We start from the raw sequence: 20,096 nt of genomic DNA on the forward strand, positions 1-20,096 counted from the left end.
CTGAATTGCTGAATTAACTCCTTGTTTTGGCATCAGGGGACAGACACTTGCTATTATTTAAACATTTTTCAAAAGAACAAGGTCTCTCCTTGTCCTCTGCTTGGTTTTGCATAATTGTGGATTGTCAATTTTATATTTTATTCATCACAGATGTCCTTTACTGCTGACACTGAGATAAGACTCAGGGGCCTGGAGAACATTTACTCTAAAACCAGCAAATGTGATCAGAGCTTGAGGATGGAAAGAAAATAACTTCTTCCTCCTCTGAAGCTCCATGTTGAGCGTCTGAGAAGGAGTGGACCCAGAATAGGGAAGAGTAGAGAAAGCAGAAAGCAGAGAGAAGAAGAGACAAAAGAGGAACACTTGGTGTGGTTTTTATTTGCTCCAAAATAGGAAGTAAAATCAAATGTGCCAAAAGAAAGAGTAATCTACGTTCTCTCCCGATCACATTTAAAGCTTTAGCTTATTCTTAAAGATATCTTGAAGGAAGCTATCATGACCACCATCTCCCAGCTATGTCTGTGTTTTTGTAATCTCAGCTGTGTTTTTGTTATGTCTGTAAAGTTACAGCAAATAGTACACTGATGACCCACAGCTGTGCATCGTGGGTGGCACCTCAAGGAAACGAGTCTTGGATTAGTTGGAGAAGAAGCCTCCAGAGGAGGCTGAGAAAGATGCTTAAAATGATTTTCAAAACAGCTAGAAAAGAGAAAAAGAAAAATTTGGGAGAGGCAGAGAAGGGAAGAGAAGTTTCTCCACCTTGGTTGAAATGGGTGAGCATTTCAGTGGGAGTGGAGATAGGCAGCCAACCACTACTGCAAAGCATGGGAAGACAAGAAGTCACAGCAGGAGACTAGATATGGACTTGAGGAGAAATAGCAATCTTGTGTTCTTGGTTTTGTTTTTAATTTCTCCCTGTCTCCAAAATCCCTGCTACATATGAGGGTGAGCCTGGGGAAGGAATGAGCAGCACACAGTTGAAGCTATGCCCAGCAGGGCTGTGCATTCACTGGAGTGTGATGAGCTCAGAAGCTGTTCAGTCTGCCTTTTTTTTTTTTTGTCTTGCAACTTGCTCTTCTCTAGTCTCTTCTCTTCTCTCTCCTCTAGTTGTACAAGCTCTATACTGTGCACCCCTTTTAGAAAGGCACAGTGTGGTTCCAGGTTGGTTGTGAGTGTGCAAAATGGGCATAGAGATGACCTGGGAATTCTCAAGGTTTACCTTCAGATTATATGCTTACTATTTTCTAGATGTGGGAAGTCTTTTCCATAAGCAAAAATCATAATATATCCCTTAAGTCTCAGTATTGCAGATGTTCGCAGTGGACTAAGGCAACTTGACATTATTGATCATTAAATATTTTCCAGCTTACCATGGCCAGGTCAGGGTCCGTCATGCTGTTCTCTTCTGTTTTCCTCTTTTGTGCCCACCTTTCTTCTTCTAATATGACAGGCTTAAGACTACTTATCTATTTACTAAATATCTTCACAGCAAATCCTTTCCTTGGGAATTTTCTTCCCACTTCTGGAACGTTTCCATCCTCTGTAGCTTACCTCTCTCTCTGTTACGTACACTGTGATTGGACTGTGCTGTTGCTGCTTCTCCTTGCTCTTTTTGCATTAAACCAGGCTTCATAGTGCAATACTTACTGCTCCTACCCTCACAGTGCTCTCCCTTCCCTTTTTCTCCAGGTGTGATTAGATGCCTTCTTAGCATGGATCTTAGGTCTCTCTCTTACGGCTTGATCATCCAAGTCACTGAGTGCTTCCATTTTTTAAAAAAACTTCTTTTCTGCATTGTGGAAATGATGGCATATAGTTCTTAGGAAATCTTGTGATTTAGGTAGTAACAATCTGGCCTTCTGGAATTCTATCAGAGTACCCATCCATCCAGAAAACAAACTAAAACAAGAGAACACCCTCCCTTTATCTGTAGTAATTCCAGTTTTCCTCATCTGCCTCCTTCCTGCTATGGCTTTTAGTAAAAGCTTTCCAAGTTCATCAGAGTTGGACCTGGGTAGAAAGACCAGCATAAAGTTGCCAACTTCTAAATTCTCTACTACTCACTAGGTTTTGGTTTCCTACATGCTAATTAACCAGATAACAAGTAATGTTGCGTTACCTCCATTTTTATCCTCATTGCTGGTTATTTCTTGTTGCCTACCTGACAGTATTTACCACTCACAATAAAAAGTAACTATGGTGCTGACCTTCAAGGACTTCCTGTTTTAATTTCTCTTCCCGTCTTTTCTCTCCCTCTAAGAATTATCTTTCTTCTCTCATTTTCTTTCAAACACAACATTCATAACAGATGCAAGCAACAGCACCACGCCATCTCAAAGAGCTCCTGGGGCATTCTTTAACAATTTACCCTGACCAGAGCTCTTACTTCTGCAGCGACTTACACTGCATGATTTCAGTAACTGTTTATTGCTCCTCCCACTAAAACGTAAGCCCTCAGTGAGGGCTAGAACTTTGTCAGGGTTCTTCACTGTTGCCTCCCTCAGAGCCTAAGAACCGTGCCTGTCACACAGAAAGTGTTCACAAATATTAAGTAGATAAATGAGTGAATGGATGAATGTTGAGAAAGAGCCAGTGGGAGAGAAGGGGGATGGGATATTAAGGATCCAGGAGAAGAAGCAAAAGATGGATGAACTTCTCAGGGATTTGAGGGTGGATATAGGGAGGAGATTTGCTGCTTGCGGGGAGGGGGAGTGTGGATCTGGAAAATAAGCAGAGGGATTAGCCACAGACAAGAGGAGGACAGTTTTCTTCTATGCCGATAGGCTATGGGTTTACCAAACAGAGGCTGTGTAACTCAGTGTGTTTCCTTCTACTAGTGCTGATTTCCTCTGCAAATGGGAGGCAGTTATCTGTAGAAATAAGGAGGCAGCTGGAGAGTAGAAAAGTTTGTCACTATGGAGAATGTGAGAAAGAATTGTCCAGGGAAGCATAGCAGAATGGTCTGGGGAGCCTGAAGACTGCGTTGGCTTTGCAAACCAGTAGCTGTCCAACTGGGCACTTGTCTTCAGCAGCTCTCAGCAACCCCAGCCCAGGTGCAGGACAGGCGTGCTGCTGCGATCTTCTTCAGGTGCCTCAGCTCAGCGTTTCCCCAGCATCCTCTTCCTCCCAATTTACCTGGCACATCGTAATTTATTATGACTAGTTGTTCGTGTCTGCTTTCCTTGATGGGCTGTCAGCTCTGTGAGGGCACAGACTTGTCTGTCTTGTTTACTGCTGTTTCCCCAGCTCTTCCTTGCTTGAGGCTTTGCCATGTGAATGTGATGCAAGCAGTGGAACTAGGGAATTTAGTATATTGGGTAGAGAGTGATTGGAGTGTTGGACCATGGAATCTGAGCTACAGAGAAAGAAGGTGAAAAGGAGACTAGTAGCAAGTTGGCATGAGTGGGAAAGACTTGTGTTTGAAGAACTGATGTATTGGGAAAAAATGAGAAGAGCTGGAAATATATGAATGTGATCAGAGAATGGAATGAATACATATCTCATTTTATAATTTGAGAGGTGGGGCTGTTTTGGGGACAATGAAGTCCAAGATGTGGCCATTGGAGTGGGTGGTTGCAGTGAATGAAGGAGAGGGTCATCAGGAGTGAAGAGATCATGGATAGTTTATGGCTTGAGGTGCAGCTGTCTCCACTGGGACTTTGTAGTGGATTTTTTTACCTGATAGTGAGTAAAATAATTAAAGGGCATGCATGTGTTTACAAATAATGAACTCATACTTTGCATTTATGCATTCATTCGTTTGCCTATTCATTCACCTATTACCTCTTATTTAGAACCTGTCAGTAAGCTGTATGTACAACAATGACCAAAGGAGACAAATCTAGGCCTTCATGAAACATACAGACTTGTAGGAGCAGCAGGTATTACACAAGTAATATATGGCTATAAATTGTGAAGAGTGCCAAGGGGAAAATTAGAATGAGGAACAGGTGATGATGGGTTTTGGCCATGGCTATTTAAGTGGGTGCCATTTCATTAAAGCTATATTGGGGATACATTTTTTATATTGAGACTTTATTGTTTTTGTTTCCTCTATTATTTGTTTAGAACTTAGAGCCACAGATGAGCAAACTTGCCTTTCATTGGATGTTGAGTATTGGGATAGCCACAGGGTACAGTTTGGGAGTGCAATCAGAAGGTGTTCAGTGTCATGGAGCAGTTCCGAGAAATGTGTGATCATTCCATGACAGGCTGGAGATTCAGTTGAGTCAGCCGTGAGACGAAGGCAGGTTCACTAAAGGTTCATTTAAGTAGGGAACATTCTCGTGGGGCTCTGCTTGTGTACCAAGGGAACCTGTGGTCTCTAAAGTGTCTTGCAATTTTAAATAATTTTTAAGTAGAAATGTGTAGGATATGAATCCTAGAAAACTCCATCCATTTCATTTCTTGAATTCTCTGAAATGTGTACCTTTCACCAATGGAAAAAATCTCTCTATTTTATTCTTACAGTGGAAAAATTAAAACATAATTCACTATGATAGACTCTACAATATTTCTAAAATGCCAAAAATCTAGACCAGCAAGGCAATTTGACTTTTAGTTATATATGACACTCATCCGAGGTTAACTGTATGATTTGTATTTGAGCATCAAAAGATGTCATAAGTACACGGCTACCTTAATAAATCCAGAAAAAAATCTTTCTGTCATGTGGGAAAAAACAAGTTTTATTTTTCTACTATATTTTAAAGAGCTGTATTTCTTGCTTTTGTGGTAAGTCTTGGTGAAGAGTTTTTAATAGTGTAACTGAGAAATATAGTTCTTTTGTAATATAGCTCTTTACTTTTTTTTACTATAAATTCATTATTTTTGCCCAAATATTTAACTCTATTTTTGTTATTTTTGATACTATTAAAAATTCTACTGAAATAAATTTCTTGATACAAATTTTCACCACTTTCTATTCCCAATCTCTCATAGTAGTATTTATAACAAAGACTTTTACATATTGAAGAAAAAGATATTTGCATTCATTCATTCAAAGTATTATTGTGTGTACACTATGGGCCAACTACTATTCTTAGGTTGGAGAAACAAATGTGAACAAAATAGACAAAAATATATGCTTTCATTTACCTTCCTTTATGGTGTGGAGAGACAGACAATAAACACAATAAATAAGTAAATTATATTTTTGTGTTTAAAGGTGATGAGTCCTACAGAGAAAAACATATATCAGGGTATATGAAAGCATGTAGTTTATTGTAGAAGTGTTTTCGATGACAGAGCCCAAACAATATTAATTGAAAAGCTTATAGAATTCCTAATATAAAAATAGAGTTACAACATAATATTGCTTATTATTCAGTTTTATTCATATATATTTAACATTTTTTATTGGTGGGGTACTGTGTTGGACACTTTCATATAGAAAATTTGTGTAACTCCCAGTACAACCTCAGGAGGTAGGATTTGTTACTAGATATGTGAGAAAACACTGATGAGGAGAGATTAAATAACTTGCCCCAGTGGATGAAGCAAACAAATGGTAGACCCAGAATTCAAATCCAGATTTTTGATTCCCAGTCCTCCTCTGTTCTCACTCTTCATTGCTGCGTCTAATACTCCACAGAGTTTATCACAACACTCTTATCCTTTGCTTTATCTAAGGCGGTATAAAGGTTTCAGATTTTGAAGTCCTTCCAGTAAAAACAATAAGTGTTCAGTTTTAAAACAACTTTCATGCAGTCTAGCAAAGTGATTTCTGAGGAAGTATTATGCAGCTCTCTCAAGAAGAAGGGAGAGAGGGAAATGATTCGGGGGTTCAGAGTATTAACATCCTGTGACACTCATTCTTTTCTAACTTCTTCTCAACAGGCCTGCAAGTCTCGTTTAGTTACTGTAGCAGTGGCCAGGTCAAATGTATTCTTCCACTAAAAATATATCTTTGAAATTGTAGGAGTAATCAGGAGCTCTCATTTCCAAAAGTGCTGCTGTTGGCATTCGATAATCCCGCAATTGCTGGTGCGGTTGACATAATTGTTTGGATAGTTTTTATTTCACATACGCAGTGTGTGCACCTGTTGTTGGACCAGCTAAAACTGTTGTCGCCCCTTGGTATTGAGCCATTCTGCTGATACAGTGTGTTATAAATATTACAAGGACAGGAGCAGTTTGTATTACAGGATAATACAACATAATTTCACTGACAAGCTCATTCCCTATTTATTCTCTGTAGTCTGAGACATGAGTTAAAATTTGTCTATGTTGTCAAGGTTATTACAAAATATGACCAGTAATTATGCTGTATTTGGAATATGCTCCATATAAGATATACTAGTAAGAGCTACCTTGCTCTTGTTTAAACTGATCCTAGTTGAGGGGCAAGGAGAGATGGTATCTTTCAAAATAATAATAACTTAAAGTTTGAAAATACACTCTCTTCATGTGAAATCACTGCCCTGCTTGAGCCAGTTGTAATAGAGAGGAACATCCTGTGATTACGAAAGAAAATAATGTGAGACAGGAATTCTGGACACTGTGTGTTTTGCTTGAGTGACACTGATATATTTGGAAGCATCTGTCCTCCCCTTTCACCTAGACGCATGTTCGTTTATTTTGGCCTCCTATGGGCTACTGGTTCTCTCCTACTCCTTGTCCACAGGCTCAACCTGTATTTGGGTTCAAATATTCCCTCTTATAAGTTATCATGACAAGCAATTACAACATTTGCTAGGGAATCAGGTCCCAATTTGCAGTTAAATTCTTGAGTTTAAATAGTTTCATTATCAATGAAATGCAATATCTTTTAACGATGGAAAATATCTAATCATGTTTTCCCAACATACCATGCACAGAAGGTGTGATTAACTAGTGTTCTATTCCTTTCCATTATATTCCTCACACACATATAAGCATCTGTGTTAGCAAGTGCAGGCAGAGCTCTAACTCAGAAATGGTTTTCCTGACTTTTTGCTCTTTATGATATATTATTATTTTAAAATCATATATACGGTACATCGTATATGCCGGCACGGCTCTAAGCACTTTACAAATATTAACTCTTTAATCCCCACAGCACCCTTAGGAGGAAGATATTGTCTAAGCTCACACACGTAGAGCTGGTGGAGCCAGGGAATTCAAACCCAGCAGTCTGGCTCCAGAGTCTGTGTCTTCCTGCGCTACACTATGCTTTGTCTATTCGTTTTCAGACAGAGATAATTTATATGCAATGAAAAATAGGATTGGTTCCTGCCCTCAGAGGGTTTACAATCCAAATCTATGCTTCTTTCTTTCCACACACGCCTTCAAAGATCTTGATAGAGCACTACGGCTCGTTAATTCACTAGATACCTCCATTTATTAAGCATGTGCTGTGTGTGCTGGAGACACACGGACAATGCAGGCTGCCTGTTAGGGAGCTCACATCAGGGACAGGTGCACATTTCCTCTCATAAGTGCTAATGGAAGGATGTATTTCACTTAAAACTTTCCAAAGGAGTAATGTTTGATTTGGAGTTTGCTAGATGAATGAGTGGAAAGAGAGGAAGGAATTATAGGTGGAAGGTACAGTGGTATATGTATGAAGGAGCAGGGTAGGACCAAGAATGGAAATGATTAAGAGTGTAATATCACCAGAGAAGGAAGATAGGGTCTAAGTATGAATGGTCTTGTATTCCTTGACAAAGATGGGAATTGATTCTATCAATAATGGGAAATAATGAAGAAATTTAAGTAGTGAAAAGACATGGTACTTATTGTGTTTTAGATCCATGAAATGGACAGTCTGATTCAGAACTGCCACTAAAAGTAATTTGGATTCCCGATTTTGTTTTTTACCTCTTTCGCCTCATCTTCCTCCTCCAACTCTTTTGTCTTCCCTTCTTTGGCCTTTCCCATTTGTTGCCCTAACCCCTATCCAATCTCATCGCCCTTTCCAGCGATAAAAAATATCTTTACTTTATCAAGATTTAATCTCAAGTTTTGAGGAAAACACCCAGTATCTGCCATTAAACCTGGTAATGAATTTAAACGTCAGGCTTCTTCCTACTTGTCAATTCAGAAATTCTCCTTTGTTAATGGAATTTCAAACATCATTGTGAGAAAGAGAAATATTTATTTGGAGGAGCAATAAACTATTGAAGGAAGAACGTAAAATTCTGATACTTTGCTTGTTCTCTTCTCACATGAAGAGCCATCCTGCCTTACTGAGATGCGTTCAGATTTTGCTGTGTCCCACTTGAGAGGAGCAGCAGCGTTGTGTATCTCCAGAGAGCTCTGAGATTGCCTCTGAACTCTACCCTTCCCGAACGTGTCCTTCCAGCACAAAAGCCATCCTCTCCGAGTCTGTTTCCTCTACCGTGTTTACCTAAAGGAACTATTAAAAGATAATGCAGCTGGAACTACTTTATAAAAGCACAATGCAGATGAGAGGCAGTGCTATTAATTTATATTTTCAGCCAGAGTAGAGCTCTACATTTCTACGCAGCGGTATTCCTCAGGAGCTCTATATTTTAATGGCCTAAAATTTTCATCTTTCTGTAACAGTAAGAAAAATTCAGTTCACCTTCAGTTCTTGCGTGTGAGGTCATCTTTGTTCTTGTCAGCCTTTCAGAGAATCTATCTTTCGTTTCTGGTGGGAAACTGAAAGACTACTTTTCTGAATGGCCCTTGATTTGCATGAATGATGTCCTTCAGGGGAAATGCGCTACTTTTTTCCTCTTGAATTTTTATGCCTTCTTTCTTTTTTCAGATCGAAGAATCAATTGAGACACACTTTGGCAGCCATGGCAGAAGAGCCATACTCTACAGGCCTCCTTCCTACAGCAAAGCGGAGCTTCGGCTCCTCCAGCACATTCTCACTCAGCATCGCTACACGGTTGTCATCGCTGAAGAAAGACTTGATGCTGGTGTTGGGCTGGGGCTGCTAGAAAAAGGTCAGAATAAGAAGTAATTACTAAAGTTCCTTGACATATAATGTTAAACAATTTCTAGAATGTGCTACTACCTGCCTCTAAAAAAATTCACAGAAACAAATTTTTACCCATCATCAATGTTCTTGCATTGTAGAAAACTTGGCTCCTTTTCCACTTCCTCACAATTTTTCTTTAGCTATATATCTTTATTCCTGAAGTGATTTTGTTTATATTTTTGTAGCATTTTGGAGTTGCATAGTTCATGTTTAAATGCTGCATAAAAATGTTTATGTTTATGAGCCTGAATACATGTTCTGCCCAGCACCAAATGGCTCCGTATTTTAAGAAAATTGCCACTTCATCTGACTACAAGTAGAATGTGCTGGAAATTGTTTCGAGGAGCCAGCTTAAATGTGATTCACAGATTGGCTCTCAATGTGAAAGAAGTATAGATATTTATCACACGTGCCATTACTAGTCAAGTACTTTTATTTCTATCATTTGAAGGGAAAAATAAGAGGCAAGTTTTTAAACAAGTTATTTGGAAAGAAAGTTGAGTAGATGATAGGGTCAAAAAGGACAATAACGTAACAGCTAACATTTCTTGAGCAACTAACTGAGGGACGGATGTGATGTATTCGGTCTTCACGACCTCATTTAATGCTCACTGAAGCCCCCTGAGTACCCTAAGCTTAAGAAATATTAATTCCCCTCCCCCCACCATATTCCAGAAGAGGATGCTGAGGCTTCTCGAAGGGGAGCAACTCACCCTATATCTTAAGCCCGGGGTGAGGGAAGAGCAGGATTCGAACCCCTGTGTTCCAGCTCTTACTTCTGTGTGCTTCTTCTTCCCCTCCTTGCTGCCCCAGTCTCTCTTTTGGCCCCTTGTCCTGCACTACTCTATCATTATTAGAGCTACAAGGATGTGAAACACTCATTGAGCATGAGCCAATTAGATTTTTCTCTTTCTGATTGCACAATATGTCTATTTCCCTATTTAGCAAAAGGGAGGAGAGGCAAAGCAACTGGAATCAAAGGCTGATCTCAGTGGTTTCCTTTGGGAGAGGATAGTCAGATCGTGGTGTCACAATAATTTTCATTTTTCATTTAAATATTTCGACAGTCTTGTCATCCTCATAGCGCTTCTTCATTTAGCAATGCCTCCCTTGCTCTTTAAAGTGCTAGTTAATGCTGCTGAATGAATGAGCTTTCGAGGGACATTTAGCCGTGATCACCCTTTACCATGTTCACTTTTTACGATGTTGGCAGTAAAGTTAGTAGCTTACAACTAACAACTAATTAACTTATAACTTAGCTAGCAAAGTTCCCAGGGAATAGAGCCCAAAACATCCACTTTGATGAAAAGAAAGGTCTTTAAAATGTGCAGAGTATGGGCCAGGCAGGGCACGTCCAGGAATCCATTTGCTGGTCCCTGCCCCCTAGGGGTAGCATGGAAATCTAGAGTGCTGGGCTTCTGAAAGCAAATGAGAAAAACGAAAGGGAAAGTGAAAGCTCCAGAATATTGAGGAGGGCTGAAGACAGACTTTGCAAACCTCATTGGGGTTGGTTCTGCTAGAAAGGACCAATCTGGGGTCAGCCCCATGGCGTAGTGGTTAAGTTCCATGCATTCCACTTGGGCGGCCCAGGTTAGCGGGTTCAGACCCCGGGCACAGACATACACCACTTGTCAGCCACGCTGCGGCGGCAGCCCACATATAAAGTAGAGGAAGATTGGTGGCACAGATGTCAGCTTAGACCTAATCTTCCTCAAGTAAGAAACAAAAGGACCAATCTAAAGTTCTGGAACATCCATAAATGAGTGTCAGAAAACCGTTTATCAGAATAGCTATCAGTGTTAAAGAAAGCTATGAAAGGTTTAGTCTCCCTCTCATCCCATAAAATATTGTAGCCTATCACTGAGCCGGGCGGTCGACTGTGTAACCACCGCGTGTGTGCCACGTGAGCTGTGCTCCTAGAGTCCTGCAAAGCATCGGCCCTGATAACACAACACTATGGTCTGAAATTCCTATATTCCTCTGCCTCCTTGGTGCTGCTACTGACTGTGTACAGCCGCAGCATGGATCATCTGTGCATTTCAACTTCTGTTTTCTCCAGTTGCAAAACACAGGGAATGTCTCCTCTCTCCCTTGATGTCCTTGGGTCAGTTTTACAAGAAAGAGGAGGATTACTTTGCAGCTTCCAAATATCAAAGAAGTAAAAGACAGCCTGAAGGCAATAGAATCTGGCAGCCAAAGCAGTTGCTAGGCCCAGTGGCACAAGATAACTAGATGGTGTCACCAGAATTTGTCAGTGTAAGTGCTGATCTGGCTCCCTTTTCCCACAGTCCCACACCTTTTAAAACATCCGCTTCCTACCTCTTTCTTGGTATTCTTCTACTCTGTATAATAAGATATTATTCCTGGATAGGCTTGAAGAAAGGGTAGCAATTTCACAATTTCATGAGTATGGAAAATTGATTTCTGGTTTTTCATTTGATTTTGTAGTTTTCACTATGAGAGCAATGTGCATCCAATACCTGAAATGAAAAAGTTCTGTGACTGGAATCTAACATTCCCTTGATTATCTAACCTAAAAAAACACCACTTTCATATTGCAGCTTATTTTTTATGGCTACAAATTTAATCTACAAATTATGTTTGAATTGAGGCACTCACTACAGAAAATATTTTCTAGCGATTCGATTCTTGTAGAATTTGTTTTGCCTTAGTTTCACAAGTTCACCGTGCGCTTGTTTGACTATATGTACAACAGCAGAAAGTATGAAGCTATATTGGCACATTTAAACTTAATCTCCCCAGGTTGAGCAGCTTGGGAGAAGTAGAAGCAATTCAGAACAATCTGGAGACCTACTCCACCTATCTTTCACTTTACCATTGCAGTTTACTAACCTGAAATTAGAAAATATTACATTAAAAACAAAATAAATACTCCCACAAGTGTCACTAAATGCCCAGGTGCAAATTTGACACATTTATAAAATACATTCTTGGTCATAGGAAAAGAAATGTAGAATGCATTTTTTCTGTTCTACCTGTGCCATCCACCTGCTTTCCTGCTCCTCTCCTGACTTGGCCCCGGTCACATCTGTTGACCTCTTTTGTGCCATCCTTTGAAGCACAGGTGGCCTCTTTCCAGTTTGGGGAGACTTTTTTTTTTTAACCTATTGAGGCCAGAAATGGATAAAAATTAGAAAAAAATAAAAGGGTCCTGGGCCAGGCAGGCAACATTCCACTAGTAAGTATAATCTGTTCTTGTAGAGTAACATTGGGCTTTATATTGTATTTAGTTTTCCTAGTACTTATTTAGTAAACATTTATTGAAAGGAAAAGTAAAGCAGTCTGTGGTCCTAAATTAGAATATGGGCATTATGTTTTTCCTCTGGTTAATTCCATTCTGGTGATATAACAGAAGTTAGTGGCTCTACTAGGAAAGACTAGAGGGCTGTGGATATGTGATCTTGAGCAAGTTAAGTTCTCTGAGCCCTAGTTCTCTCATCTGTTAAAGGCAATAATGATATTTACTTCACAATAGTATGTGGTGAGAATTTAATCACTTTGTCCTCCCCATCAGAATTCTGGGAGGAGACAAAGTAAAGCGCAGCCAATATTTTTCTCATTCAGTAGTCTGGGAGTGGGGCCCAGAAATTTATATGTTAAAAATGGGCACAGGTAATTCCGGTGTGTAGCCCAGTTTGGGGAACACCATCCTAAGAGATAGATTATTGATGCGAGGAATAGCAATATTTAGAGTTAGTTTTGGGAATAAAACAATGCAAAAGTCTGCTTGCTATAATGCTGTTGCACTATTTAAGACTTAACTGTATAGGTATTTACAAGGATTTCATCTTTAAGCTGATTTTGAGAATAGTAGGACCATCGAGGACAATTGTCTTCACAGATTCAGGCCTATAAAACTTAGCAGAATGTAAAACATATACTTTTATGGATTTTCAGTCCCTTGCTCTGGAAAAATATATCTTATGTCGCTGCATTTGTAAGAACATATAATTCTCTAAAGGAGAAGATAAAAGCACCAACCAATTATTCCCTTTCCTCGCATGTAGGTACTATTTAGTAAATCAGTGCTTTAGTATGGAAGAGTATAGTGGCCTAAAAGAGAGCAGAAGTTTTCCAAAAGTTTTTAACTCATTTTCGTGGTAACATCCAAGTAGTATGTGGTCCAAAAGACTCTGACTCATTAGATTTTATCATTGGATCAGAATTATTTATGAATGCTTGAAGGGTAGTGCATGTTTAGCAATTTTCTGTCCACTTCTGTCAACCTTACATTTTTAAATTAAATGTATTATATAGTCCATGTGAAAAACAAATGCCAACCTGCTAGCAAAGCTACGGAATTGGAGTCAATTTTATGGTTTCAGATTGCTCTTGTTTTTGTAACTTGGGAGTTTTACATGGAATGTTTTTTGAAGAAATACAAAAAGTGAAAGACCATACCAATTTTCTTGCCAGGGGTCAGCAAATTATGGCCCACTGGCCAAATCCGGCCCAATGCCTGTTTTTGTAAACAAAGTTTTATTGGAACACAGCCATACATTTGTTTTCGTACTGTCTTTTGCTGCTTTTGTTTTACAACAGTAGAGTTGAGTAGTTGCAACAGAGTCTGTACGGCTCTTAAAGCCTAAAATATTTATTATTGGACTCTACAGAAAATGTTTGCTGACCCATGTATAGAGACTAATTCTATGTCACTTCATCTCATACCAAGCTGATGATTATACTCTAAGACTGAGATAGTTTAGTTTTTTAACTTGTACCAAACCTCATTCAAAAAGGATTTGATGGTTTACAGTAGAACATATAATAACAAAATTACTAAAATGGGAATATAAAATTATGGCTTAAACTGGATATTCCTCTTAGTTACCATAATTTAAGCTTGATTTTGGCTTGAGCCTCCGAGTACCCAGAGCAACAAGGAAAAGAATAGAAGTTTTACTCTGAGGAAGAAGGGACCACTACAGTTCCTTCCTCTAACCTCTCATATGCCCAAGTAGTATATTTAAAACAACTTTCTCAAAGTAAGTAGACAACACAAAGTTATGTAATGGGTCAAGGGCCAGAGCAACATCTGTATTGCAAATGAAGTAGACGTCATATTTTGGTTCATATAGTAACTTTCCAATAGGAGCTGAGAGAATAACATTACAATATGGTATAGTAAAGGCATTTCTAGGAAGGACTAGAGTTAGTACTGGAATAAATAGTATTTATAGATATTTCTACTGATATTAAACTTGATATATCGTGTTCTGGAGAATTGTACTTTAAACAATGTTGCTTCACAGCTTTTTCCTCCTTAATAAGAACACTGTAATTTACCCTACTGTGTTCTGGATATAGTAGATATAGTTAATAGAGCAAGAGATATAGATCACTACTTAATGTTGTGGAAAATACATTAAAAAAGAAAAAGCCTATTTCCTTCCCTGTTTATAATTTAAGATTTCTTTCCTTCTATATTTTTATTTAAATTTACTTGCACTCTTAAAAATGTCTGACACATCCATGTATCATTTGAAATTTAGCCTAATTTTGAAGGTTTATTTATAATGGCTACTTGCCAAAAGCTATTTCCAAAGTTTGTATGGAAAAGAAACATCTACTACACACCAATCTTCACTTTTGTAATGGAAAACGTATTTCAAATTTTTCTTTAGTTTATTTGTATTCAAAAAGGAGTCATAAGGAAGTTGAGATTTAAATTACCCATAAGTAAGAAGAGGTTAACCACAATAATTGCTTTTTTGGAGAGGTAGTAGACGGTGGTAATCAAAAAGAATAAGCTTTGGAGTAAGATGGAGCCTGAGTTGGAGTCCCTGCTATTACTTTTTTTTATTTTTTAGTGAGGAAGATTGACCCTGAGCTAACATCTGTTGCCAGTCTTCCTCTTTTCGCTTGAGGAAGTTTCACCCTGAGCTAATGTCTGTTCCAATCTTCCTCTATTTTGTATGTGGGTCGCTGCCACAGCATGACAAGTGGCATAGGTCCGCACCCGGGACCTGAACTCGTGAACCTGAACCGCTGCAGTGGAGTGCCCCAAACTTAACCACTACGCCACTGGGCTGGCCCCCCGGGTTTTACCTTTCAATGGTTATATTACCAAGTTACTTAACTTATCAAAACCTTAGTTGTCTTTTCCTCAAATTGATTGTTTTGAGATAGTTCTGAGAATGGCACATGGTAGGCACTCCAAAAATGAGATAATATTGTTACTGCTGTCAAGAACTAGTTACAGGGAGGAGATTGCAAAGATGCCTTTGTGAAGAGCTATGTTTAAGATGGGTTCTATATGAAGTAGCATAAGGGTACTGCTGCTGGGTGTTTTGGGTTAAATGAACTTTTCATATCACTTGCTCCCAACTTACGTGTTCTTTTGGGAAGGTCCATGTTGTAAACCCTCCTGAAATTCCAACACACACTCTCCTGGGTCATTCAATTAGGAAAGAAAAACTTTACTTTTAAAAAATCTGTAAGCTCCTTGAGGTCAGAACCATGTCGTTCTGCTTATCACTTAAAACCATGTCCTCCACATAGGGACACACAATAAATATTTATTGAATATGTAAATAAATGTAGATAAAATAGTACACCAATATTTGGGTCCCTTAAATAGTGAACTACTTCAGAGAAGTCACATTAAAACTTAATTGATAAACCTTTTATTTCTATATAACGTCCTAGGAACACTAATATTCTACTCATGCTCAAATCTGCTTTTATAATAAAAATAACACAGCCACAAATATGGTAGTGTATAGGGCTAATACTAAGATATAGGGCTAATACTCTATACATCAAAGGATCCCATACTGTTGAGGTTTTTAATGCTTGTGTCCATTTTTCAGAATTTTTCTTTTTTGCTTTCAAGACTTCCTGTCACATTTACCAGTGTTACCCAGCCTGTTGGTTTTGGGGGAGTGCGGATGAGTTTAGTCCTAAACATTTTCAGTCTCAGGTGCCATGAGCTTTTCATCTGGATGTATTTAGCAGAAACTGGAGCGAGGGGAGAGGCCAGGACAAGAGATGTAGGTTTGTGGATTATCTGCTTAGAGGTGATAATTGATTCACTGAAGGTTTAATATTCCATAAAACAATGGAACACGTAGTGTTACCTAAAAATGCTCTCCAGTAAAGGGCGAGGAAAAGTAAGCATATGAGTGTTGCTGCTCGTGAACATACAAAGCATTAAGGGTCAAAAACCCCATCACGTCATTTAGGTCCTGTTTGTGTCCTCTACATTAAGCTCTCTAGTTCTTTTCTTAGCATAGCGTAAAATACTCATTTTTATGCTCTTCCAATCCTTTGCTTTGGAAAAATATATCATATGACCCAGGATTTTTATAACATACATGTCTCTAAGGCAAAAGATAGAGGCACCATCAAATTATTCTCTTTCATATCATCCAGATACTACTTAGCAAATCATTGTTTAATTCATAGAATGGAATAGTGGCCTAAGAGAGAATAAATGTTGTCCAAAAGTTTTTAGTTTGCTCCCAGGGTAGAGTCTAAATAATATGTAGCCCAAGAGACTCTGACACAGAGTATATTTTATCATTGGGTCAGAATTATTTATGTGTGCTCAGAGAGGGCATATTTCTACAGTTACAGCAGAAACCAGAACTGCAGCAGGAATGAGAAAATACATTGTTCCAATTGAAAAGAATGTTTCTGGGCGGCCCTGCAAGTAGTTGGACCAATATTTTTGTATTCCCACTGTTCAATGGGATGCTTGAGTACAAGATTTATTTGTAGTAGCTCTAGAAGGCATAACTAGGACAAATTGAAGGATGAACATTTTATCAATGAGAGTTATCCAGCAATGGAACAGTCCATCTCAAAAAGTAGGAAGTTTTGTTGAAACAGAAGCCAGTCAGGGATGCCACTGTGCGGGTTACTTTACTACTCAGGAGAATGAGTACAATAACACCAAAGGCTTTTCCAATCTGTACCAGAACATTTATACAAACAGAATGAGAGAAAGCAAGACAGGATTTTAAAACTCTATCATTCTAGGAATTCCTTTTCTCTGGTCTTTGCTTTTAGTCTCATGTCCTATGGGCAGAAGAGAGGAATGGGAAACCAAGAAGGAGTGGAGAAACATGGATCTGGAGGCAGAACTGGAGGTGGTCCTTTTTGGTTAATAGTGCATGTTTATAGCAGATGCTTCTCCTGGTCATTTAAAACTTGAGAACCTAATGAACTCGTCTTCTCATTCCTCTTTCCCCTCCAGCCCCACACCAGCACCCCTGCCGCTTTCCTGAGTTTCATATGCTGTGCGACTATTTAGCAGGAAGAGAAAAGAGTAAAGGTCACGTTTAAAAGGCACAGTGTGTTTTGCCTTGTCAGTATTTTGCCTAGAACACATTTGACATACGTTTTTTATTATGCAAGTAATAGGTTTGGACGGTATCAGGAGGACTTCTGTGCCTTTAGTTAATCAAACTGGAAAAAGAAAAAGAAATTGAATCAATGAAACTTATAAGGCTGCACCATTCTATTTTATTGTATTATGACACACAGTAATTGTGTGTTCAGGTTTATTGTTATTTTCTTCATTGCTTATAGAATTACTGATGTATTTACAACCAAACAGCATTTGTTCTTTAATTGGCACACCAGAGCTTAAGGAATGTTTATTTAACTTCAACTCAGTTGAGTTGTTTATACTACCAGGATTTGAGTTCAATTTAGTTTCTGAAAAAAGCGTTCTTATTTATAAAAGTTGAGCTTCAAGTGAGCTCCCCATTCTGATGTTTTCTTTACCCTCCACTGTGCAAAGAGTCCAAAAAATCAGTCTCGTTTTTACTCCAAAGAAAGTAAACTGCTTCCTTAAGTGGGTTAGTTCTTACAATTGAAAATAGTAACCAGATGTTTACTGAAATCCCTAGCATTTCTCCTTCAAGCCTAGCTTCTTTCCAATTGTTTGATCTTTTTAAGTTTCATAGAAACCAGATTGGGTATTTGAATTTTCCAAAGCTGGGAAATGTTTAATATAGCTTTGAAGATACTTTCTCTGAACTGTTTTTTTAAAGGCACTTTCTGCTACTTTTATTTTTTAAAAGGATGCAGCATTGACATTTTTATGGGTGATTTATTTCAGGTCATTGTTCTTTTCATATTTCTTTAGAATTGAAAAGACAATTTTGTTTTTTATTTTTAAGAAATTAGATATTTTTGTTTGGTTTTGCCGCAGACTAAACTGTGCTTTGAGTGGCAGGTTTAATTTGTAAAAATAAGTAATTTTCGTGATATATTTAGATTAAGGAAAGACTCCAGGAAAGAAAAACAAACTCATATGGGACCTTTCAAGCGACAGAGTATGTAGATTCACTAAAAGGTAGTTTGGGGATTCCAGATACAGTGTGTTTACTATGCTAGTGTTTTATCAGATTTAGCTGATAAATCTTTATTTTAGACATTTTCCTCAATTTGGGAGGAGTTTGGGAGCATTTAACTTATTTTCAAGGCCACCTCTTAATTTTTGTACCATTTTTACTTTCCAGTCTCCATATTATAAATATTGTTGAAACCTCCGGAATCAATTCCTTTTAAGACTTGACTTTCCCTAAGTCAATTAATATTTCCCTCTGGATTCCCTCTATGATTTTTCATCCTCTATTTAGCCAAATTTGCTTCCTCCTACCAGCATCTCTTCATGGATGTCCAAAGTACAGTTTGGGAAACAAAGGCTTAAGGAAAGTAGATATTTTTTCCTTAGCAATCTCTCTCCGTTAACCCTTAATGATCTCACTTTCACCACTCCCCACTATAATTGTCCTTTTAAAATTTACCAAGAAACTCCTTCTTGTTACGAAGTCCAGTCCCTATATGAATGGCTGCATTATTTTTGGGAGAAGAGCAGATCTGAGCATGAGTGGAATATCACTGTTCCTCGAAAGTTATATAAGAGTCTTTAAAAACTACAGATTAAGCTTTAATGTGAATTCACTGAGGTAATTTCTCAATTTCCCTGATCTTACTCTGGCAGTGTTTCCCAAACTTTGTGAAATGTTGAACCAGTGTGGAATACATACCTGTCCTGGCACTGAATGGGTGCTATAGGGTCCAGAATTTTCTTACAAACTCTTTTCTATCTTAACTTCTTTATTACTGCCTTCTCTGCATCTCCCACCTTTCTGACCTCTCTTTCTTTATATTCTTCCTCCAAATGTGGACATTCTCCAAGACATTTATCCCCAGTCATCCTTTGTTCCCCTGTCTTGATACTCCGTCAAGAAATTTTTCTACCGCAGATTCAATAATCTCCTTTGGGGAACAGATTGGTGGTTGCCAGAGGCAGGGATGGGGGTAGCGGGTGGGTGAAATGGGTGAAGGTCATCAAAAGGTACAAAATTCCAGTTATAAATAAGTTCTAGGAATGTAATGTACAGCATGGTGACTATAGTTAATAATACTTGACTGTATATTTGAAGGTTGCCGAGAGAGTAGATCATAACATTTCTCATCACAAGAAAAAGAATTGTAACTATGTATGATGATGGATGTTGACTAGACTTATTCTGGTGATCATTTTGCAATATATACAAATATTGAATCATTGTGTTGTACACCAGAAACTAATATAATGGTATATGTCAATTATATATCAATTAAAAACAAATCTCGTCTGGGGATATAACCTCTAAATAATGTCTAATCCTAATCTGTCTCCTATAGGCAGAATTTTGAGAGTCCAGATTTTCTGGTACCTGATAGATATTTTGATTTGTGTGTCCCATTGCCTCAACATGTATAGAACTGAGCTGCTCATCTCCCACCGCAGCGATATCTGTGGTTCTTGCCCACCATGTTCCTCTTACTAGTACCACATTCCCTCTGCCTCTCAGGCTCTAAAGCTCATCATCAGGTCCTCTCTCTCCTTCAGCTGCAACACACATCAGGCACCAAACCCTGTAAAGTGTGCCTCCTCTCTGCCATGGCTCCACGTTCCTTACTGTTACTGTGTCTCTCTTGTGCTGTCACTGTACCTATAAAATACTCTCCCAGCTGCTGGCCTCTTCCTTCTGCAGCATGACCCCCACCACAACTGCCAGTTTGATATTGCACAAGCACAGCTCTGCTCACATCACTTCCTGTGCAGAAGTCTTCCATGATTTCTCATTTTCTCCTGAACAGAATGCATATTTCTTAGCCAGGCATTCAAAGCTCCCAA

The 20,096-nt window shown here is 38.6% G+C and overlaps 1 protein-coding gene across 1 annotated transcript in view; it reads left to right on the forward strand.

The window, feature by feature from the left end:
• Window positions 1-20,096, forward strand: part of CPED1 (cadherin like and PC-esterase domain containing 1) — a 266,766-nt gene that overhangs the window by 17,345 nt on the left and 229,325 nt on the right. Inside the window, exon 3 of the mRNA XM_058529011.1 lies at window positions 8,714-8,897. Coding sequence (XP_058384994.1) covers window positions 8,714-8,897 — 184 coding nt within the window. The remainder of the gene's footprint in view (window positions 1-8,713; window positions 8,898-20,096) is intronic.

Source organism: Diceros bicornis, chromosome 3, assembly GCF_020826845.1.
Source record: "Diceros bicornis minor isolate mBicDic1 chromosome 3, mDicBic1.mat.cur, whole genome shotgun sequence".
Lineage (NCBI taxonomy): Eukaryota > Metazoa > Chordata > Mammalia > Perissodactyla > Rhinocerotidae > Diceros > Diceros bicornis.